Raw genomic sequence first — 19,391 nt, 5'->3', positions numbered from 1 at the left:
ATTTTCTTTTTGATTCTTCTTTTTACTTAGCACATATAACTTCCATTCATTCAGGAGAAGTGCTACATAAGCTTGTAATTTTAGGCATCAGGGCTTTGTCTAGCATTAGATAGGGAATCTGATCTCTGGGAAAGGCTATTTATCCAACTTACAAGAGGTGTCCATGGATAGATTTGGGCCTTCAGATATATCCCCTCCTCCTTCATCTACAAAGGGAAGCTAGTTGTGTGTCTGTTGGGCACATAAAGTTAAAAGAATCTCATCCTCCAAGTATTGATTACCCATTTTTCCCTCAAATATTAGGTTGTACATCTTATCAACCATCAAGCAAAATACTTTTGTTTGCTCTGACTGAAAATTTGAGGCAAAATGTTAGAAAAGACTAACTTAAAAAAAAATAGTTAAAGACTAGCTCTTTGAAGAGTAAATAAATTACTACTTAAATAAAGATGGATTCATGTTCTGTTAAGGATTTTAGCTTGGATTAGGAAAGATTGATTCATCTGTGTTTAGATTTCTTTTCAAATAAATAATTCTATTCACGTTTGATTTTAAAGTGAAAATACTTCTCTTTATTTTTACCAATTGCTGAAGCCATCTGAGGAGGCATTCTATAATTACTTTCCCTCCTGACCTTTGTTGAAAAGAGCAAATAGTGCAGATTGGTTGTGTTTGTGTGCTTTCATAGTTTTTGATCAGTTTAGAGGATAAATGTTTATTCTACATGGACTTGTTAGAGTCATACAGCTTTCTGAGCTAACAGCTGTATAAGGTTACTAAATGAGTGAATGGAAGTGTTCTTAGCAAGCTCCTCTGGCACACGTGCTTTGTAATTGATGTTCGTATCCATATTTCTTCCTTGAAATTTTGAAAATGTATTATGCTCAAGGATTTCAGAGGCATGTGAAATACTTCCACTGGCAGGAACCAGCTTTAGATGGCTCAGTGCTTCAGACAAATCCATGCAGAAAAAAATGAGCATGTGCTTGGTATTGACACTTGTTTCAAGTTATGAGGATTTATTTAGTCTGCCAGATAGATAAATGAGTGATTTTAAAGCAAAATTAATAATAATTACAATTAGGCACGTTGTTTAAATTAGATGAGAAATACGGCTACTAGGGCTGAATTTTGTCAAAGACACATTACAACTTTCTTCCATATTTCTGCCAGCTTTTTAATTTCTGCTGTTTCATGCAATCAGCTGCAGTTGACAAACTGCAGGAAAAAAAATGCATAGAAAGGGGTTTTTGTTCAGGTTCCAGAATCTGTGAGATTACCTTCTAAAGAAGTCATCAATTCCCTGCCTGCTGAATAAGTACTAAGGAAAGATTTAAGAGGTGAATGATATTTAAAGAGCTGAGAATAGCAAAACCTACTAGTAACACAGAGGTCAAATGATTGTTTCTGGATCAAAGTGTGTTGGTACTCCTAACAAACCAAAACTCTTTCCATTTTCTGTGAGAACCTTAGGGCAAGTAACTCTTAAATGGAGCCTCTGAGATCTGAAGTCATTAATTATTTTGGGAAGCAGTGTAGCCTTTTCAGTATGCTGTGGAGATTAAATATTTACTCCAACTTGTGCTGTGCCACTGGATGGCTATATGCTGCTCATTTCTCCTGGAGCTAGTTCTGGGCCGCTATTAGTGTTTCTCATACGAATACTATGCATGTTTGTGAATTCATATCCACCAATGACCTTTTTTATGTAAAGATCTCACTGGCTATACATAGCAACATATTTTCTCAGTTTTACCTTTTCTTTGCTGCCTTCATCCAGATTGTTTTAACTGCGTCATATAGAAGTGCAACTTGAACAGTGAGATTCATGTTCTCGTGAACATTGCATTTCTCCTCAGTCATCTCAAAATAGGCTGTATCTAGTGTTGCCTGTTTATGGCATCGTGCAGTTTGTACACAGTATATATCCAAGTTCTTGACAATCACATCAACTCCTTCTAAAGTGTTTAAATACTTCTATTTAAAGCGTGTCTGTCAGATGCTGCATTAGATACCATAATTTTGGTTTCACATGTTTTTAACTGTTTTTAACTGTGGTTTTGTCTCTTATGAAGCATTTAAATTCATCCTTCCCCTACCACCTTCTCAAAGAAAAGAGGCATACATTTGCACTGCCTAATTTTCTGTACTTCGTTTTTTGCATGATGAATGTAGAAGACCGGTCACTCAATACATTGTTTCAAAGCTCCTAGAGAGAAGCAACAGCCCAGTTAAATCTTATGTCCCCAGAGTCTGCAGAATCAAACCAGCTGTGGCTGGTTGTGTGGCTTCTGCTGCCGTTTTGATGAATACTGCTTGAGCAATCCTGCTGTTTCTACTGCCTCAGTAGAAATGGGATTGTACTTGTTGCTGTGGGGAAGTGAAACTTGTTAAATTCCACAGTAAGTAGGTAGTGAACATGTAACATTTTCACATTAGCTTAAAATTTAAATTTGAATAGGAAGTTGATTTTCTGATGTCCTCAAGGGCAGTTCTAAGGATGTTCAAATACAGATTTGTATGTCTTATGTAGTCTAATAAGTCTGTTCTTTTCTAAGAAGTTGTTTTAATATAATTGTATGTCTTCATTTTTACAGACAGAATCACTTGATTGGCTTATATTCTGGAATGACATTGATATTTGCCATTAACGGGTCCTGTTCAGCTGAATCTCAGGAGAAAAAAAGGAGGCTTATCTAATATTCAAAATGAATTTTTGCCAGACCTGATAATTTATTCATATGATTTTCAAAAATTTTAGGAAAACTCTGGTATGAGGGCACTGAAAGAAGTGACTCTGTAATCCCATTTACACCTATATTAGAAACTTTTTTTACATGCATTATAAACTTGTAATTCTCTAACAGATTCTTTATAAATTTATATTAGGTTGTTTTTTTCCCATGATACCTGAACATAATGCAGTTTGTTGGGTGAGAACAAAGAATGATCATAGAAGAGCTGATATTCATGTCTCACACCTTTCAGAGGGCATACAAAAAAGGAATAGAAGCTTAGTGATAGGGTATGTGGGGGCTTTCAGCTAAAAGCTCAGACTGTTAATCATGGCGATGAATCTCGGAATGCTTTTATAAGTTCTAAGGTTTTAATATAAGCCAAAACAATGTCAAAGGATGAAGAATCAAAGGAAAGCCATGGAAGAGTCTTAGTAAGAAGGAATACAAAAAACCAGGTCAAACCAACTTTGGTAATCAGAGAATATAAAAAGTATTCCCTTTGTAGTTAAATCTAGTTAGAAACTGCTTAATAAAGGGAGGATTCTCCCTTGAAGGGGATTTCCTTTGGCCACACACTCATATTTGTACAAATTTTTCAGCCTACAGGTGCAAAAAGATACCTGTTTCTTTACAATATTGAGGCCTGGGAAAAATCATATAAAATATACTGGCTGCCTTTTAGTGATTTTTTTTTTTTTAAATAAATAACTGAAAACCTTGTAGCATTTTAATATAATATTTTTGCTAAGCTTACTGAATTACCTTCTGCCATGTAGTATTATATATTACATTAATTATAATTAGTCTTCTGTTTTCCCAGATTCATATATCAGTAAAGTTATTTTAACCTGGTCAGCATTTTGGAGCACTTCATCTTATTGTGAATTGTTTTAGATCGTGTCTGAAGGACGTCAGTGACCCACTGCACTCAGCAATTTTGTACAGGACGACAGAGTCTACACAGAACTGTATTAACAGTGGTACCTTTCTCTTGAAATGCTCTCCCAGCATGTTTCCATACATAAGTTACATTAAAAAAATAATAAATCCATTAGTATTTTTCATTTTCACAATCATACACATAGAGGAAAATCTTATCTTTTGCATCTCTGTTGCAAGTGTGATACATAAATAAAAACTTCTGAGGATATTTTTTGAACATGTAAATCTTAATATTTTAATATGCTTGAAGAGGAGGAAAAAAACCAATTAAGTCATATGCGTGTATCATATGCACTGAATGCAATATTATGCAATATGTGGCGAAGGCCTGAAAAAAATAATTCCAGATTCTCATATAAATATGAGTTAGACTGGATTAACCCTTTCAAAATCATAAGGCAGTTTCCTGTGTATAACCTATTGCAACAACTTTGAAATGACAATTCACAATTATATATTCATATTGAAACAATACAATGCCATTTTAAAGAGGCTTTGTGTAATTAAAGTATGACCCAGCAGAGTGCTGGATTAAAGTAAAATCTGACACATCCCTTTCTTTAAGAGATAGTGGTATACTGCTGACTAAGAAATTCTCCAGAGATTTTGTTGGAGTTAATGGTACTTTAGAGTTGGCAAGCCACAGCACTGCCAATTTGAGTACAGATTTGTAACAATGCGTTTACAAGTTATCACTAGTTTTCCAGATAAAATTTTATTTTCCCATGTGAAAACCTGTGAAAGCATGTTTTTCATCTTTTTTTTTTTTTAATGTCGTGAGAGATAATGATCCTTTGCTTAATTATGTAAAGCTACCTGATGAATATATGTGAGATTTTAGAGGAATGAAGAGTAAATCATGTAGGTAACAGCTTCAGATGTCCAGTTTCAATGAATTTATTTTAGGAATGCCTGAGCCTAGTAGTTAGCTTGATGTTAGAATGTCAACTGTGCAGACTTGGATGGAATACTTCTTTGAAAGCTGTTTGAGGTAGAAGGAAACTTAGAACACTTGAAGTTTTGAGGGCAGGCTGATGAGTGACAGATAACAAGGTGGAACCGGCAGAGAAATATTAACAGGTTTTTTTTCTGCTTTTACACGTGTAGATTTTTCAAGTCAGAGAGCTGAAAAAGGTACTTTTGACTTTGCAGGCAAAGAAATAAGGTTGTTGGCAGCTCCCAATGAAAGTGTCATAACTGTAGATTGAAACTGAAGAAATGGTTCACTAGAGGGGAAGGAATTGGGCTTAGCTACAGAAATCCCTAGTTTGCTATCTTTGATAGTTTATATGTCACTGCTTCCTAATTAGGATATAGCTAGACCTAACAAACAGCAGTTAGATAAGGCACTGCATCTTCATTTATATTTTGTGTGGGTGAAGGTAATTTGATTTCGTTCTGATATCCCACGTTTCACATCTGAGGTGTTCTATGAAAACTCAGTACAGATAGGCCTATTTCTTCAGATTATTTTATCAGTTTGTTCATTAAAGAATCTGGAGGAAATCGTCTTTACATTATTCAACTGGAATATATTCAAACTTTATTTAACTTTCAGGTTAAAACAAATTTAACTTTCAGGTGTTTGTGATATAGCTATGCAAATATATCTTTCTGATGCCAGTTTGAAATGTGTTTGACCTCTAGATATCTTCTCAGTGTTCAGATTTTTTTTTTCCTTTCTTAGTTTGAGAATGAAATCATTTTGAAGTTGGACCATGAAGTGGAAGGAGGACGTGGAGATGAACTCTACATGCAGTTGTTTGAGTCAATGTAAGTAGTGCATGAGAATAAATGCCTTCAGGATGTGTTTTTATCTTACTGTTCCTGCTTCTCAAATTGCTGAATTTATTTTAAAATACAGTCAAAATGAAGCAGCTTTTTTTTCATCAAGGGATTGGAAATAGCATGCTGTTTCATTAAATCTGGTTTGAATTGCAGTTATGCCCACTGAAAGTATTTGCATGGCTGCTTTTCTGTACTTTGTATTGCATCTACATTACAAAGAAATTATACTTAACTTGCTTTTCACTACCCAACTTCAAAGCAAAGATAATCCAACCTTTTTCTTTTCCCCATTTTTCATTTTAACCTTTCTTGGTTTTATGTGTTACACTAATAACAATAAAAGCATTTTCAACAGTCTGTCTTGCTTTTCTCAGTGTCTAGACTGGACTCCAGATTATTTTATAACTCACATAAGGTGACTATCATGCAAAGCTGTGACAATATTGTGAAGTGCTACAATTAAAAAAATATATTTAAAAAAAAAATCATAAAATAGAGCATCTTCCTCTTGGCCAGCCATGTTCTTTTTTCTTCTCAGATATAATAGATAGCTGTGTCTTCATTGGGAGCTCTGATCTGATGGGCTGTGGTGGTGCCCTTGTGCCACTAAGTTCTGAGACTTAGTTCATAGCCTTGTGATTACAGAGTGTAATAGCGAGAAAGGCTCTCAAAGCCTGCTAATTTGTAATTGTATGTTTGTGTAGTGGCATAGCAGTCTTCACAGATTCACATCACTCTTCAGTGGCGCATTAAATTCTTATCTACACCCCAACAAAAAAATTCTGTATTCAGTTTTCTAAAGAATACTGTGTTATTTAAGCAACTAAAATGTAAATAAGAATAATTAATTATAATCTAACTTCATGGAATCTTCATTTAAACAAAATATCATTTGGACATTTACATTAGTTTAGTTTCTCTACTATGAAGAGAAAGATAAAGTGTGGAGAGGCAGACTTAAAAACAGTGCTAACACTTCTTTGGGCAATGTAAAACTACACTGATATACGTGCTGACAAGGAAAGGTGTTTTTGAAATGTCACTTTCACTTCCTAACATACAATGACTGTGTGAACAGAAAGCTATAAATTGTTGTTTGAGTTTGAATGTTTACTCTTTGTCTGCTAGTCTTAGGAGATATACAGGCTGGCTCTTGGTATGACCAAGAACAGCTCTGCAAGTAGATAGTTTTCTCAAGCACAGTGCTGCAAAAGCTGAACTGTGCTGCCTTCCTAAACTGTTGCTACAATTCATCATCTCTAATACTGGGGATTCAGCAGACACAGGGGACATTTATTGCAGTGCTTAACTTTCTTTGCTGCTAGTAAGCTTTCTTCCAAATATCTCTACTAAATCTTCTTTGCCTCAGTCTAAGCTGGTTATTTCTTGTTTTAGCCACAGGGGACATGAAGAACCATTTACTGTTTCTCTTTGTAGAAGTTTTAGAAGAATTGAAGGTTGATGCCAAGTTTCCTTCAGTCTTCTCTTCAGATTAAACAGCCCCCATATTTCACTTTATCATATGCCATGTTTTCTTGACATTCCAAAAATGTCCACAGCTGTTTAAAAATACTACAGTGCCTTAAAGCTGGAGAGAGTACTCAAACTGAGGCATTAGAAGTACTGAGAGAAAAATGTTTCTTCGTATCTCATTTGTTAGACTTTTGACAACTATTTATTTTTTCTGAGCTGTGTAAAATTGTTTTTAATGTTTGCACTTTGCTCCCACTTTCAAATATTTTTCCTAGAGAGCTGGTGGCTGTCCAGTTACACTCAGTTTTTCAGCAATGGAGTTGAAAAGTCTCATCAGACGTATACTACATAACATTTGACCTTCCTGCTTTTGCAAATTACCTTTCTTTCTTTTTGATCCACCATTTAAAGAATTTTCTGGTTTTATTTTCCACTTTACTCTGTCACACTCTACAGTGCTTTCAGATGTTTAAAGATTTCTAAAACTCTGCAGATGTCACTTCATACTGTCTTGAGTTTTTTCATTCCACCCTTGAGATTTTCTAATGATGCTTCTTGAGAGACAGTTGAAGCAGAGGTTTGTGACCTATCTGTGGTGGGACCCTGTTCTCTCTTTTATTTTAATTTTCCTGTCTTCACATCTGCTTCAAACCTCTGTCCCCAACTTCCTGTTCCCACTGGATACAAACCTAGTTAAATTGTGCTCCAGATGTTCCTTTGGTCCTTTTCTTATCAGATAATTTCCTTGTAACTATTTTAGTTCTCACCCAAAAGGCACGTTTTCAGCAGAACCAGTAACTGCTTTATGTGTTGGTGCTCACTGCTGCAACCAACATTCACCCACATAGGTTGGTTTCTGGAAACTTGCCAACACCAAGTAAACTAAACAGGGCCAGCAGAAATTTAAATACTGCCCTGTTGCTGCTGTCTGTAGTCCTGAATGCTAGCACACACAGTGCTAACCAGAGTTATGTCTGTGGAGAGCTGGGATAGTATGGAACAGCTGAGAGGTTGTTCTTTATGGCAGAATAGGCATCGCTACCCTGTTTTGGGAAATGGGGGTAGTGAACTTAGCTGTGTGAATTCAAGTGCTACTCATCCTTGGGCTCAGATAATGAACACTGGCCTACCTTTATTTACTGATGTAGGCACAGAAGAAAAAGACCCTTTGGAAGCTTTCCAGTTCCCCATCATTGTCCTTTCAGGAAAATAACTATCTTGGACCCATACAATAAAAGGAATAAATATTAGGTGTGTTTTTAGTCTGCGTATGCTAATATTTTGTTAATATAAGTAGGAATATGCTGATATTACAGAAACTCACTTCACTTTTTTTTTTTTTTTTTTTTTTTTTTTTTAATCAAAAGACGACTGCTTTTTTTGGAACTTGCAGAAAGTTTGTTTGCTTTTACTTATTTCTAAAGGGAAAATTGCTCTGGTGAGGTCTTGTTAGTGAATTTCCTTTTTGACTTAAAATCTGGATTTGTTGTTCTGAACATTCTACTCGCATGTAATGGTACAAAGAGAAGGAAATAATCATCTTTTATCTTCCATGGTAATAGAGGAAAGTGAATTCTATGTTTATTGAACCAGTGTGGCACTAAAGAGATTTGAGTTCATGCCATCTCACAGATGTACTTCTACTTGACTTGGAAATTCTGGGTATTCCTTTATATTTGCAATAATTGTTGGGCAAGAAAAGTAAAGTGTGTGTATGTACGTATTTATATATTTGAGTTATATCTCGTCTTTTTTTCTGTCTGCCAAGATTGCCAACCCACAAAGGTGACTTTCAATTCATTCCATAGTTACTTTAGCTCTGATGTAATTTTTGCCTTGGGTCCTAACAGACCTTCAGGTGATGGGACTCTGATTTTGATAGTACCATAAAATCTATTTGTTCTGTTTGCAGTCTTACGGAGTATGCAAGTCAGTATCCTGCCATTTTTAACCTGGTTGAAAGCTTTGTCAGCCTAGTTAAAGGCCTCTTGGAGAAGTTGCTGGATTACCGAACTGTAATGAATGATGAAAGCAAGGACAATCGCATGAGCTGCACGGTGAACTTACTGGTATGTTCTGTCTTGTAGTTCTTGTGTGAGAATTTCACTTACCAAAAATGAAGGGACTAGTCTGCAATGCTTGAAAAATAATTCAGAGCCTGAGGCAATAGATTTTTGCATCCATTTGCATGGATATATACATAAAGCTGAAAGCAACATCCATCTGTTTTACTTGTATTTTTTATCCAGTTTGATTTTGTGGATAAATTATGTAGTCCACTACTCGTACAATGTATGTTTTGATAGGCTTACTGTAACAATTGGCTTTTACAGAATAAAGTTTTGTTCAAGGAACAAACGCACTTGCTGCTTTACTAACTCTGCGGTTCTGATTTTTAAATCTGGAAAAGAAGCATACAAGATACGCTTGGAGTAGGCTGCTAAAAAGTTTTAAGTCTCTGGTCTGATTTTAAGCCACTCTATCTTTTTTCTATTTCTGTTTTGTTATGAGGAATGCCACATAGATCAAAGATATTTTACTACCAGGAAATTTCCTCTGAGGAGCAGAGGAACCTTTATGAAATTTAAGCATGGAAAAGAAAGCATGATAAATATCTACATGCACATATTCTCCGTTCCTCAGTAATCACTGTGCAGTGTTGTATACATTTTTACAACCCTTAAGGAGGCAATTCTTGAGGCGTGTTTTGCACAGCCTATCACCTCATATACATGCTAAAGCCTCATAGTGAGAAAAACGGATTTTATTCCTATATTGAGCCCCTTTAGAGATGCTGAATAACAATGCTGCGTGTACCAAATTCAGTAAATAACAGATTCTTCTCTGGGCACCACATGTAGACAGAATATGTAGTTCATGTTAATGCATTTGGATATCCATATTTACCTCTTTTCCTACCATCACAAATGACTTCATTAGTGAACTAAGAGTGTATATATATATATGTAATGTATGAGTAGTAAAAACACTAATAACTAACTAAAATATTAATTAAAGCAGTGGTAGAGTCAAATTTAAACTTAAGGTATGTAGGTTCTTCCAAAAGTAATACCTCCTATTTTTTTTCCCCCATGGAAACTACATCAGATACAATGAGCACAAGAACACTATTTGATAGAGAAAATTCTCAGCTACAAAACAGTATTTTTCAACATAGTCACCACCATTAGGTATGCATTTCTTCCAGACAAGACCAATAGCCTGCGTATGCTGCACCCACAAAAATCTGCACCAGTGCAATGGACATTTCACCACTGCTGAAACAAACCACCCACCACCTCACTGTGCTCGCAGCCACTGCTTGGTCCCCATGAATACTCATCAAGCACTGTTGAATGTCAGTTTTTCCCACATTAAGAAATTAAATTCAATTCCTCTGCTCCGTGTGCACTTTGTGTCACACCCCATTTTGTCTGTCTACACCTCTGCTGCCATCTGTCTTTCAGAAATAAAATGTAATGGAATATTGGCAGGCAGATTCAATACTGCCATCCCTCCAACATCTGCCTCTGATGTTGTGGACCAACATAATAGGACATGTTATTATGGACCAACGTATAGGAGACATTACTTTTGGAGCGGCCCTCATTGTTTTATTAGATATTTCTTGTACAAGAAAAATGATATCTCAACATTTTAATATTTTTAAGCTGTGTTTTACTGAAAGAAATTAGGAAATAACTTATAAATATATGTCTTATATAACTTATAAATGTTTATGTCCCTAGAACTTCTACAAGGACATTAACCGTGAAGGAATGTATATCAGGTATGGCAGATGCTCTGTTGAATGTTTAAGAAGAGGACAATAATAAATTTTAAAAAAAATTCTGCTTTCATTACTGTACTTGAATTTCTTTTGCTTAATGGTAGCTTACCATCCACTGATTCTGTTGTCATCCTGGCCTCATTTATATTTACAATCCATTTTTCACTTAGCTTTCAGCAATTTTGAATTTATCATATGCATTTAGAAGCTGCATTTTCTTCCCCAAGCATCAACTTCTAGCTGATCAAATCATTCAACACTGTTTATTGTTCAAAATAAAGAAAACGTAGCTAGACTTGAGGTTTGGTGGGGGCTGCATCATACATTTAGAATGGAATGAAAAAAAGCAGGTTATCTAGAATTGCACAGTCTGCCAAGTCTCTTTAAATATGCAACACTACATGCAATACAGAATTACTAGTAAAGCATTCTTCCCTAAGAGCTATAGCTATCCTGGTAAATTCTTTCTTGTTTGACATGGCCTCTTACTGTCTCTAAGGCTTTTGCACATGGGCTATAGCAAATCTTCTATTCAAGAATTAACTATTTCCTGCCTCTCTTACCATTCTGCAAAAACTGTAGAACTACTTCACCTTATCTACTGGAGTGCAAAGACCAGCATCTCAGCTGTGCTGAGCACTGAAGGTGCTTCGCTGCTAAGTGTGGAGTGGTGAGCTAAAGTGGATGGGGACAAATAATGCTCTCTCTGAATGGTATTTCTGGGGGAGTCACATTTTAGCCAGGATTTAGATCTAGGAATAGTAACAGCTTGAAATGCTTCAGCAGGGTATGTCTTAGTTCTCTGTCAAAAGTCCCTGTTGAATGGAAGGGGTTGGAACGCCTTTTTCTCTCTGACTGGTGGAAGAGATGTGACTTAAGTCATGTGGTGAGCAGTGACAGGATGATAACAGCAATGTTGTTCTAGGGATCAAGGAGAACACTGACAACGTAAAACAGCTCTTCCTCCCATATCACCTTGTCAAGATGTATAGGGACCTGCTTTGTCTTTCTAGGCCGCTATTACCCTTTTCTCCTTTGCCTTAAATAAATTCTTTATGTCCAATCTAAACTTCATTTCATGAAACTTGAGGCCATTTCCTCATGTCTTATCATTTTTCACTTGAGAAAAGAGACTGACACCCTTCCTAGTACAACCTCCTTCTTTATACTTGTAGAGAGTGATGAGTTCTCTCCTCAGCTTCCTTTTTTCCAGACTAAGCACACCCAGTTCCCTCAACCACTCTTTGTATATGTCATTTCTAGTTCTTTCAACAGCTTTGTTGCTTTTATCTGCATATGCTTATGCACCTCAGTATCCTTGTAGTGAGGGGCACAAAACTGACAGTAACGGTCAGAAATAATGGATGCAGTGGTCTGACTTAGAATTCAAGTAGCTCTTGCTCCTCCTAGAGGAGGAGTTAACAGCAGTTCACAGAAGTAGGGTAGGTCTTTCTCCTCCTTTTATGCACAGTGTTCCAATATACAAAGATACAGAAAAAGTCTTACTAAATGTACAGTGCTTTAACCTCACTCAGTGTCCTTGAAGACTCTTTTAGTAGTGACTGCACAATATCTTTCAAGTTTCCATTATCTAGAGTTTATCTAGAATGTTTATAACACAGAATTCAAGTCATTTCAGCATCTGGACTAACTTCTGTTCTCTGCTGTAACAGATATTTGTATAAATTGCGAGATCTTCATTTGGACTGTGAGAATTACACAGAAGCTGCCTACACCCTTCTACTCCATACTTGGCTCTTGAAGGTCAGATTTTCCTAAATTTAATAAATAAGTAAGCCTTTGCAAAATTCAAATTTTTAAATAAGAAGTGGTAGTCTCAATCTCCAATTTACTGCATATTAGTTATTTTCTTTAGAGATATTCAAGTTCATACTTGCAATTGTTATGGCAGGTCATAAAAAGTTAACAGTAAATGTGGATTTTTTTTTCTCAATAAATGATTCAATGTCACATGCTGGTAAGGCTCAAAATATTGTTGCAAAAATAGTTTTACTTAGTAGAGAGAAGCCATTCCGCTTCCTTGTGTTTTTCGTTATGCTACTTTCTTCTGATCACAAATATAAATAAGTATCAAAATTTCCATCAAACCTTCCATTTTAAGTAGTATGTATCACACTCCAAATTATGCTACCTTTCTTTCGTATTTGGTAATTGTTTTTACTACAACTAATGTTTCTCACTGTAACTGACAATAGCAGTAGAGATGGCCAGTAACATCCTTTTCCATTTCAAGGAAAAATTCAAAATTTAAAAGCAAAAATGTGTGCAATTCCTTGGGGGTGTTTGTTTTTCTTCTTTTTTTTTTTTTCTTTCTTTTTTCTTTTTTTTTGGCAGGGAGGGGGGGCGGGGGGGCAGGGAGGAAGGTAGAACCCTCTAAACTGTGCCTTTCATGTTGTTGTTTTAATTAACCTTCCTTTTTGACTTTTCTAGCCATGCCAAATTTCAAGGTACTTTTTGTATGTTTGTGTAGACAAAAATAATTTTTTATGCATATATTTTAATACAAAAATCAAGAACGTATCAGTCAAGATGTCACCACTGAAATAAAATCAACCAATTTGCCCCCTTAGATTTTTTTCTACAGCCTCTTGGGCTGAGGAGCAGGGAGGAAGATGGTTTTAAAAATGTTGTGTCTATTCCTGTTTATCGCATGAAGTACAGCATTGTTTGAAGTGGTGCTGAAAATGTTCCCAGTGCCTCTTCCATTATCATGTGGAAGGATAAAAAAAAGAGTAGGAAAAAAACAACAACTTGGAATAGCTCAGATTTTGTGGAGGTTGAGGAGCAAGATGTTGAACTCCAAATTCAGGGCTTATTTTAATGTGTTTTAATCCTCAGTGGTCAGATGAGCAGTGTGCACCCCAAGTCATGTCAACGGAGTTCCAGTGTTCACAAACCTATCGACACTTGAAAGAGAATCTGTATGAGAAAATCATAGAATACTTTGACAAAGGAAAGGTAGAGTTGTGGAGTTCTCTCTGTCAAAAAGTCTCTTACTGTGTTATTTTGTATAGTAACATTTAATGACTATTCTCCATAGAAAATGTTTGTTTCGTTATTGTGTAGGAAATCCTACTTGAAATGTGGGTCAACTAAAAATCCTGTCCTGAAGGCTTGTTCACAGGGTACATCTGTTGTGTATGAACATGTTCTTTCAATAACCACATTTGCAAAGAAAGAAGTCAGTAATTACAAGTGTATGTCAGGCAGTAATAAAATAAATGTTGAGTGTACTTTCCCTTGCGAAGAAAATAATAAGGACACCACAGATTGTATTTCCAGACTATTCAGTCATTATCTCCCCCAAAAAACAGAGTTCAAACTGGGCACATTTTTACAGAGACATCTTAGAATTACATCCTAAAATTAAAAAAACTATTGGTTTGATGTTCAACACCTGGATCTAGTTCAGTTTCTTTAAAATCTGTGCAGGAAAGGTAGTGTCATTTAGCATAGGGTCTTGTTTTATCAATTTGCATTGGAAATAACTATGATATAGCAGTTAGCAGTTACCTCCCGGAGTATAAGAATAACCAAATGCTATTTCTATTATACCTTGCCTTCTGGTTCTCCAGGCAGCTGAGTGCCCCTCTCAAATTCAGAGCTACTTAGCCTAGGGGTACATAGCACTCTGTAAAAATGATGGTAATGCGTATGACCACCAGTAACCTTACATCAGTAAAAAGTTAGGCTCAGAAAAACTATTTTGTCTCCTTTATTCTGAATAGATGCAAGAGTTGTAGAATTTGAGAAATATCCTCAGGAGTGCGAATATCTATTTGCTTTAGGACCACTCTTGTGCTGCAAACCAGAAAATGCCTTTAGCAGACGAGAAAAGTAGTCCTAGTCTTTCAGAGCAGTTTTGTAATTCCTTACAGTAATTTTTGGAGGTGGCTGTTAGGTAGTGTGGAAAGAAACAAGCTGTGTTTCCGAGCAAGGAGTAATTTAAGCCTAAGCCTTGTAAGTTTTTAGCTAACCAGGAAAGCTGTCAATGCCAGGCTGTCTGTGAAAAATGTATGGTTTTGAATTTTTTATAAATTGGAATGTTTGATTTGAAGAGAGGCCCTGCCTGATATGCTGCACCTGTGCTTAGATGCTATCTGACTTGATGATTTACTGCTTGATTATTATATCTGAAATTTCAGGTGATTTTTGGCAAAATTATTGTAAGAAAAAAGTAGATTTATTCCCTTAGTAAATCATAAAGCACTTTTATTCTCCATGTTAATTTGTTTTCCCAAAGTTTATGGTTGCTGGGCTATTTCATTCTAAATATGCAGTTAATAAATGATTATTAGTTTAAAGATGGCAAATGGTAAAGATGGCAGCATCAGTGCAACTGCAGTTAAACAGCAATGTGTTAAAGACATGTTTGTTAGTATTGGATTTACTCTTTGAATATGTGGGTACGTTGCAGATGTGGGAAGAAGCTATATCGTTATGCAAAGAACTTGCAGAGCAGTATGAAAAGGAAGTTTTTGACTACGAGCTTCTAAGTCAAAATCTGGTAAGATTACATACAAATCTTCAAATTATTTTCATCACAGAATTTGGCAGTTTACTGCTATCAAAAATATAGATTTTTATTTAATTTTTATTTGATAGATTTTTACTTAATTGATTTTTATTTAATTTGTCGGAGAGTTCCTTTATTGTATTACAGAATTCCAGTGCTAGAGATTCATAAATAACTATTTCATAAAGTTATATGGGCATTTACTTACTACAGTATTTTGAAACTATAGATGAGATAAGCATGTTCTTATTTTGTGCAACAAAATGTGATGTATAAATCAATGGCTATAGTACTACTGCAGAAAGTAGTAAGGAAAAAAAACCAAAAACTTGTAGTAATTGTTGTGGCTGGTTTTGCCCTTAGGTTCAACAAGCAAAGTTCTATGAAAACATCATGAAAATTCTGAGGCCAAAACCAGATTATTTTGCAGTTGGATATTATGGCCAAGGATTTCCTACATTTCTAAGGGTAAACCTATTTACATTTTTTAACTTTTTTCAATCTGTTTTCATGTGCTTATAAAATTGTACTGTATATCAATGCAAAGAAGTCACTGGGAATATCTGACTGGAGTTTAATTCTGCTGGGATGCAGGATTGTTGTTCAACATCTACTGCCATCCCTCCAACATCTGCTTCTGCCATCAAGGGCTAATGTAATAAAATAGGAGGCATTACTTTTGTAGCACCCATTGTTTATCACAGATGTACTTTTTGCATCATACCAGTGCTCTCTGTGACCCAACATTATGTCTTCAGCAGTAAGAAATAATAGAAAGCTAGAGTGAGAGAGAGTAAAATATATACAGCGTGTGTATAGTGCTGTTGACCTGGTATATATTCCCTATTTAGCTGATAAAGGGTTTCCTGTACTGGAGGTTATACTGTTGTTTATTAGAACACGATGAATTACTCTACAATGAATGTTTCCAATCTTTTTTTCTGAATGTCCCCCAAAACATACTGTGATCATTAAAACACTGTGCTGGATATTTACTGCTGTCTTTTTCTTATCACCTGGTAATTTCTGTGCACTAGTTCTTGCAGAATCTGAGAATCTGAGAGTGATTGAACACTTTTTCTTTCATCATTTTCTTCATGCCATTCATGATGGATTATTCTTTAAAGATTTGGTTCATTTAAATATTGTTTCCACAGGAAACCTTCCTTATTTTTGTACATTGTAGTTCCCTTGCTGAACTAAATTTTCTAGTTCTTGGGACAACAGAACAAGAGTATACCTAGTATTTGAATGTGGATTCACTGTGATTTTGATACTGATGTTTCTTGTTTGTTTTCCTGTTTCACTCAGTTCTTGAATTTCAGATCTCTAATATTCAGTGAGCTGAAATGTTCATCCCAACCATCTTCTACTACATTGTTTTGTTTTTTTTTTTCCTGAATAGTAGCATCTACTCACATATCATAGAACAGTTTCTCAAGTTCATATTGTGTCCACTGAATAGACCTTGAGCTGTTGAACCTACTTCTTCTCTTTTGTTTTTCTCCATCTTTTACTACCATGTGAGAAAATCAAGAACTTGGAGGGCCTGTTTTGTTGTTTTTGTTTTTTTTTTTGAAGAAGTTTTCCAAACTTAAGAAGTCAAGCACAATTTAATTTTACTTCAAAAAGCATTTTTAAAACATAATAAATTATTGCTTTAACTCCAGTAGTGACTGTCTTCAAAAAGGAGAATTAACTCAAATATTTGTTATTTTTCTCCAGGAAAAAAAAAATCATACTGAATACAATGACTGTGGTAGCTTTCTTAGTGCTCAAGGAAATTAAAGAAATAGAATACTCCTCTTTTGTGGCATCGAAGGCCAAAGTTCCTTGAAAGAATTGGAAAACACAGTGAAAACATGCTAACGTGGCAACTTTTTCTTTTGCTTTTATATAACTATCCTGTTAAATGAAGTAAAATGAACCACAAAGAAGCACACATGGGGATAAACTCTATTGTAAATTAGGGCATTCTGTTACATCAAGAAGAAGGAGCAAGCACAGTAGAACTATATACTATTATTAGAAAGCTGTGAAATGTTGAAATTTGGACCCAGATCACGTTTGAAAGAAAATCCTTTTATATGAGAGACAAGAAAAGAAATTCCAGTGCGTTACTTACCCATCCATTCCGATTTTATTGTACTCTACCAGGAGCATCCTCAGTGACGATGCCAGTTGATCTTCGTTCTAATGCTCAAAAGTATTGCTCTGGAGAGTCAGCAAAGTACTTCATGACCTGGACAAAGTCAGGTGTTCTTTATAGTTATTAGTATTCAGGTATCAGCTACACTCATTTAAAAATTTGGTGACCTTATGGTATCTTTGTAGTGATAAACACACACACCTGCGATTTCTGCCTCAGCATCATACAGCTCAAGGAATCTGGTATTTATTCCTTGCAGAACAAAGTATTTATCTATCGCGGGAAGGAATACGAGAGGAGAGAGGATTTTCAGGCTCAGCTGATGAGTCAGTTTCCCAGTGCAGAGAAGATGAACACCACCTCAGCACCTGGAGAGGATGTGAAAAACTCTCCTGGTCAATGTATCCTTGAACACTGAGGAGGTCACAGAATGAAAGTGGTTTGGGGAAACCTGTTCGAGCAAGAGTTGAACTGTGTGGAACAAACATTTCCCAAATCTTATGGGGCAGTTCAGTTTGCAGTTTTGTTATATCTTGAATGTTTCTAATGGACTGTTCCTAACGTGTTTGCTCCTGTTTCTTAAACAATTCTAAGATGTTTGTCACTTTCACCATTTGTTCAGGTTCATGCATGGTTTAACTTTACTGCCTCTGAGTGGCAAAATCAGTGAGGAACATGTGAATTTGCTGAGGCTAAAGCAGCAACTTGTCTATTACTTCTCATTCCTAATTTTTGTGACTTGATATTCATTTCTTCCTTGAACATTGTTTTCTCTGGAACTGCACTTCTGTATTTCTTTACAACATAAATATGGCTTATTTTCTTAGAAATTTTCCTAGGAAAATTGACACATCCACAATTTCTAGAATGCCCTAAATTATTACATCTTTTTCTTCATATTCTGGCTCAAATTACTACTGGCTGAGCAGATATGAGATCACTCCATTGTATCAGAACTTTGTTCAATTGTTGTTGTTCCTTAATTAATTTTCAAGGAAATTTTATAATGCTCTGTGTGCTCTCTTGAGTTAATTTTCATGCAACTGTAGGAATGCTGCTTTCTTTTCACACTCAAGGGGCTGAATTATGAAGAATTACAAGCTTGTCCAAAATTGACATTATGTTTGAGAGTCACAATTTCATAAATTTCGTTGTGTCTTAAAACATTTTATTTTGGGGGGATCATGTGTTTTCAGTCCTTTCTGTAACTAGAATTTTCTGAAGCCTATGTGATAAATTTATTTACAAGTCACGACAGACTAAATCATAACACTTCACTAGAAAAAGAAAATATCAGGTGGATGGGCTGCCCAGTGAGATTTCTAAAAGAGAATGCTAAACATCATGACATTACTCATGCTTAAAGGTGAATAGTAAAATGATTTACGTCAGATGTTGTTGATGTTATTTATGTAAGTTGCCGTTAAGATTTTAATTAATGAGTCAGTGTGATAAATTACATTAATAATTTTTAAGTTCAGCAAATAATAAAAATTCCCAGTTCAAAATTAATGTATTTTTTGCTAGTTAGTAATCTAGTAGGGTTTTTTCTTTTTTTTTCTTTTTTTTCTTTTTTTTTTTTCTTTTTTTTTTTTTTGCCAAGAAAGCTCCATAAATGAAACTCCAAACGCTGCAGATTTTTCATCAGGATATGTCTTTCTTCTTTCACAGCAGCATAAGCTATTTCATGCTCATTGTTAATAATATGACCTTGACGTTCACAATTTCAGACATACAGTGTTTTACAGTGCAACCAGTCTTGGAGGAGCAACCCAGATTCAAAAATAAAGCAGTACCTGATCAAATTATAAAGTAAGTGAATTTCTGTAATGATTGAGTGGAATTCAGTCCATACTCCTAAGGTTACAACAATTATTTTGTGAATTCAGCCATTTGCCAAGATTTAGAGCTTCTATTGTGTTTATTGACTGATGTATGTCTTAGGCAGTTCATGAAAGAACATCTGTTGCTAGA

General features: G+C 35.4%; 1 protein-coding gene across 1 annotated transcript in view; it reads left to right on the top strand.

The window, feature by feature from the left end:
- The window catches only part of DOCK2 (dedicator of cytokinesis 2), a gene marked incomplete at both ends in the record, with an annotated part of 154,066 nt that overhangs the window by 117,483 nt on the left and 17,192 nt on the right, over window positions 1–19,391 (top strand). Inside the window, 9 exons of the mRNA XM_079542135.1 lie at window positions 5,368–5,453; window positions 8,854–9,010; window positions 10,691–10,731; window positions 12,405–12,495; window positions 13,591–13,710; window positions 15,170–15,259; window positions 15,632–15,736; window positions 17,677–17,818; window positions 19,148–19,229. Coding sequence (XP_079398261.1) covers window positions 5,368–5,453; window positions 8,854–9,010; window positions 10,691–10,731; window positions 12,405–12,495; window positions 13,591–13,710; window positions 15,170–15,259; window positions 15,632–15,736; window positions 17,677–17,818; window positions 19,148–19,229 — 914 coding nt within the window. The remainder of the gene's footprint in view (window positions 1–5,367; window positions 5,454–8,853; window positions 9,011–10,690; window positions 10,732–12,404; window positions 12,496–13,590; window positions 13,711–15,169; window positions 15,260–15,631; window positions 15,737–17,676; window positions 17,819–19,147; window positions 19,230–19,391) is intronic.

Source organism: Tetrao urogallus (assembly GCF_951394365.1).
Source record: "Tetrao urogallus genome assembly, chromosome: 14".
NCBI classification, from domain to species: domain Eukaryota; kingdom Metazoa; phylum Chordata; class Aves; order Galliformes; family Phasianidae; genus Tetrao; species Tetrao urogallus.
Note: the sequence above shows the minus strand (reverse complement) of the source record. Positions and strands in the feature narration are given on the sequence as shown.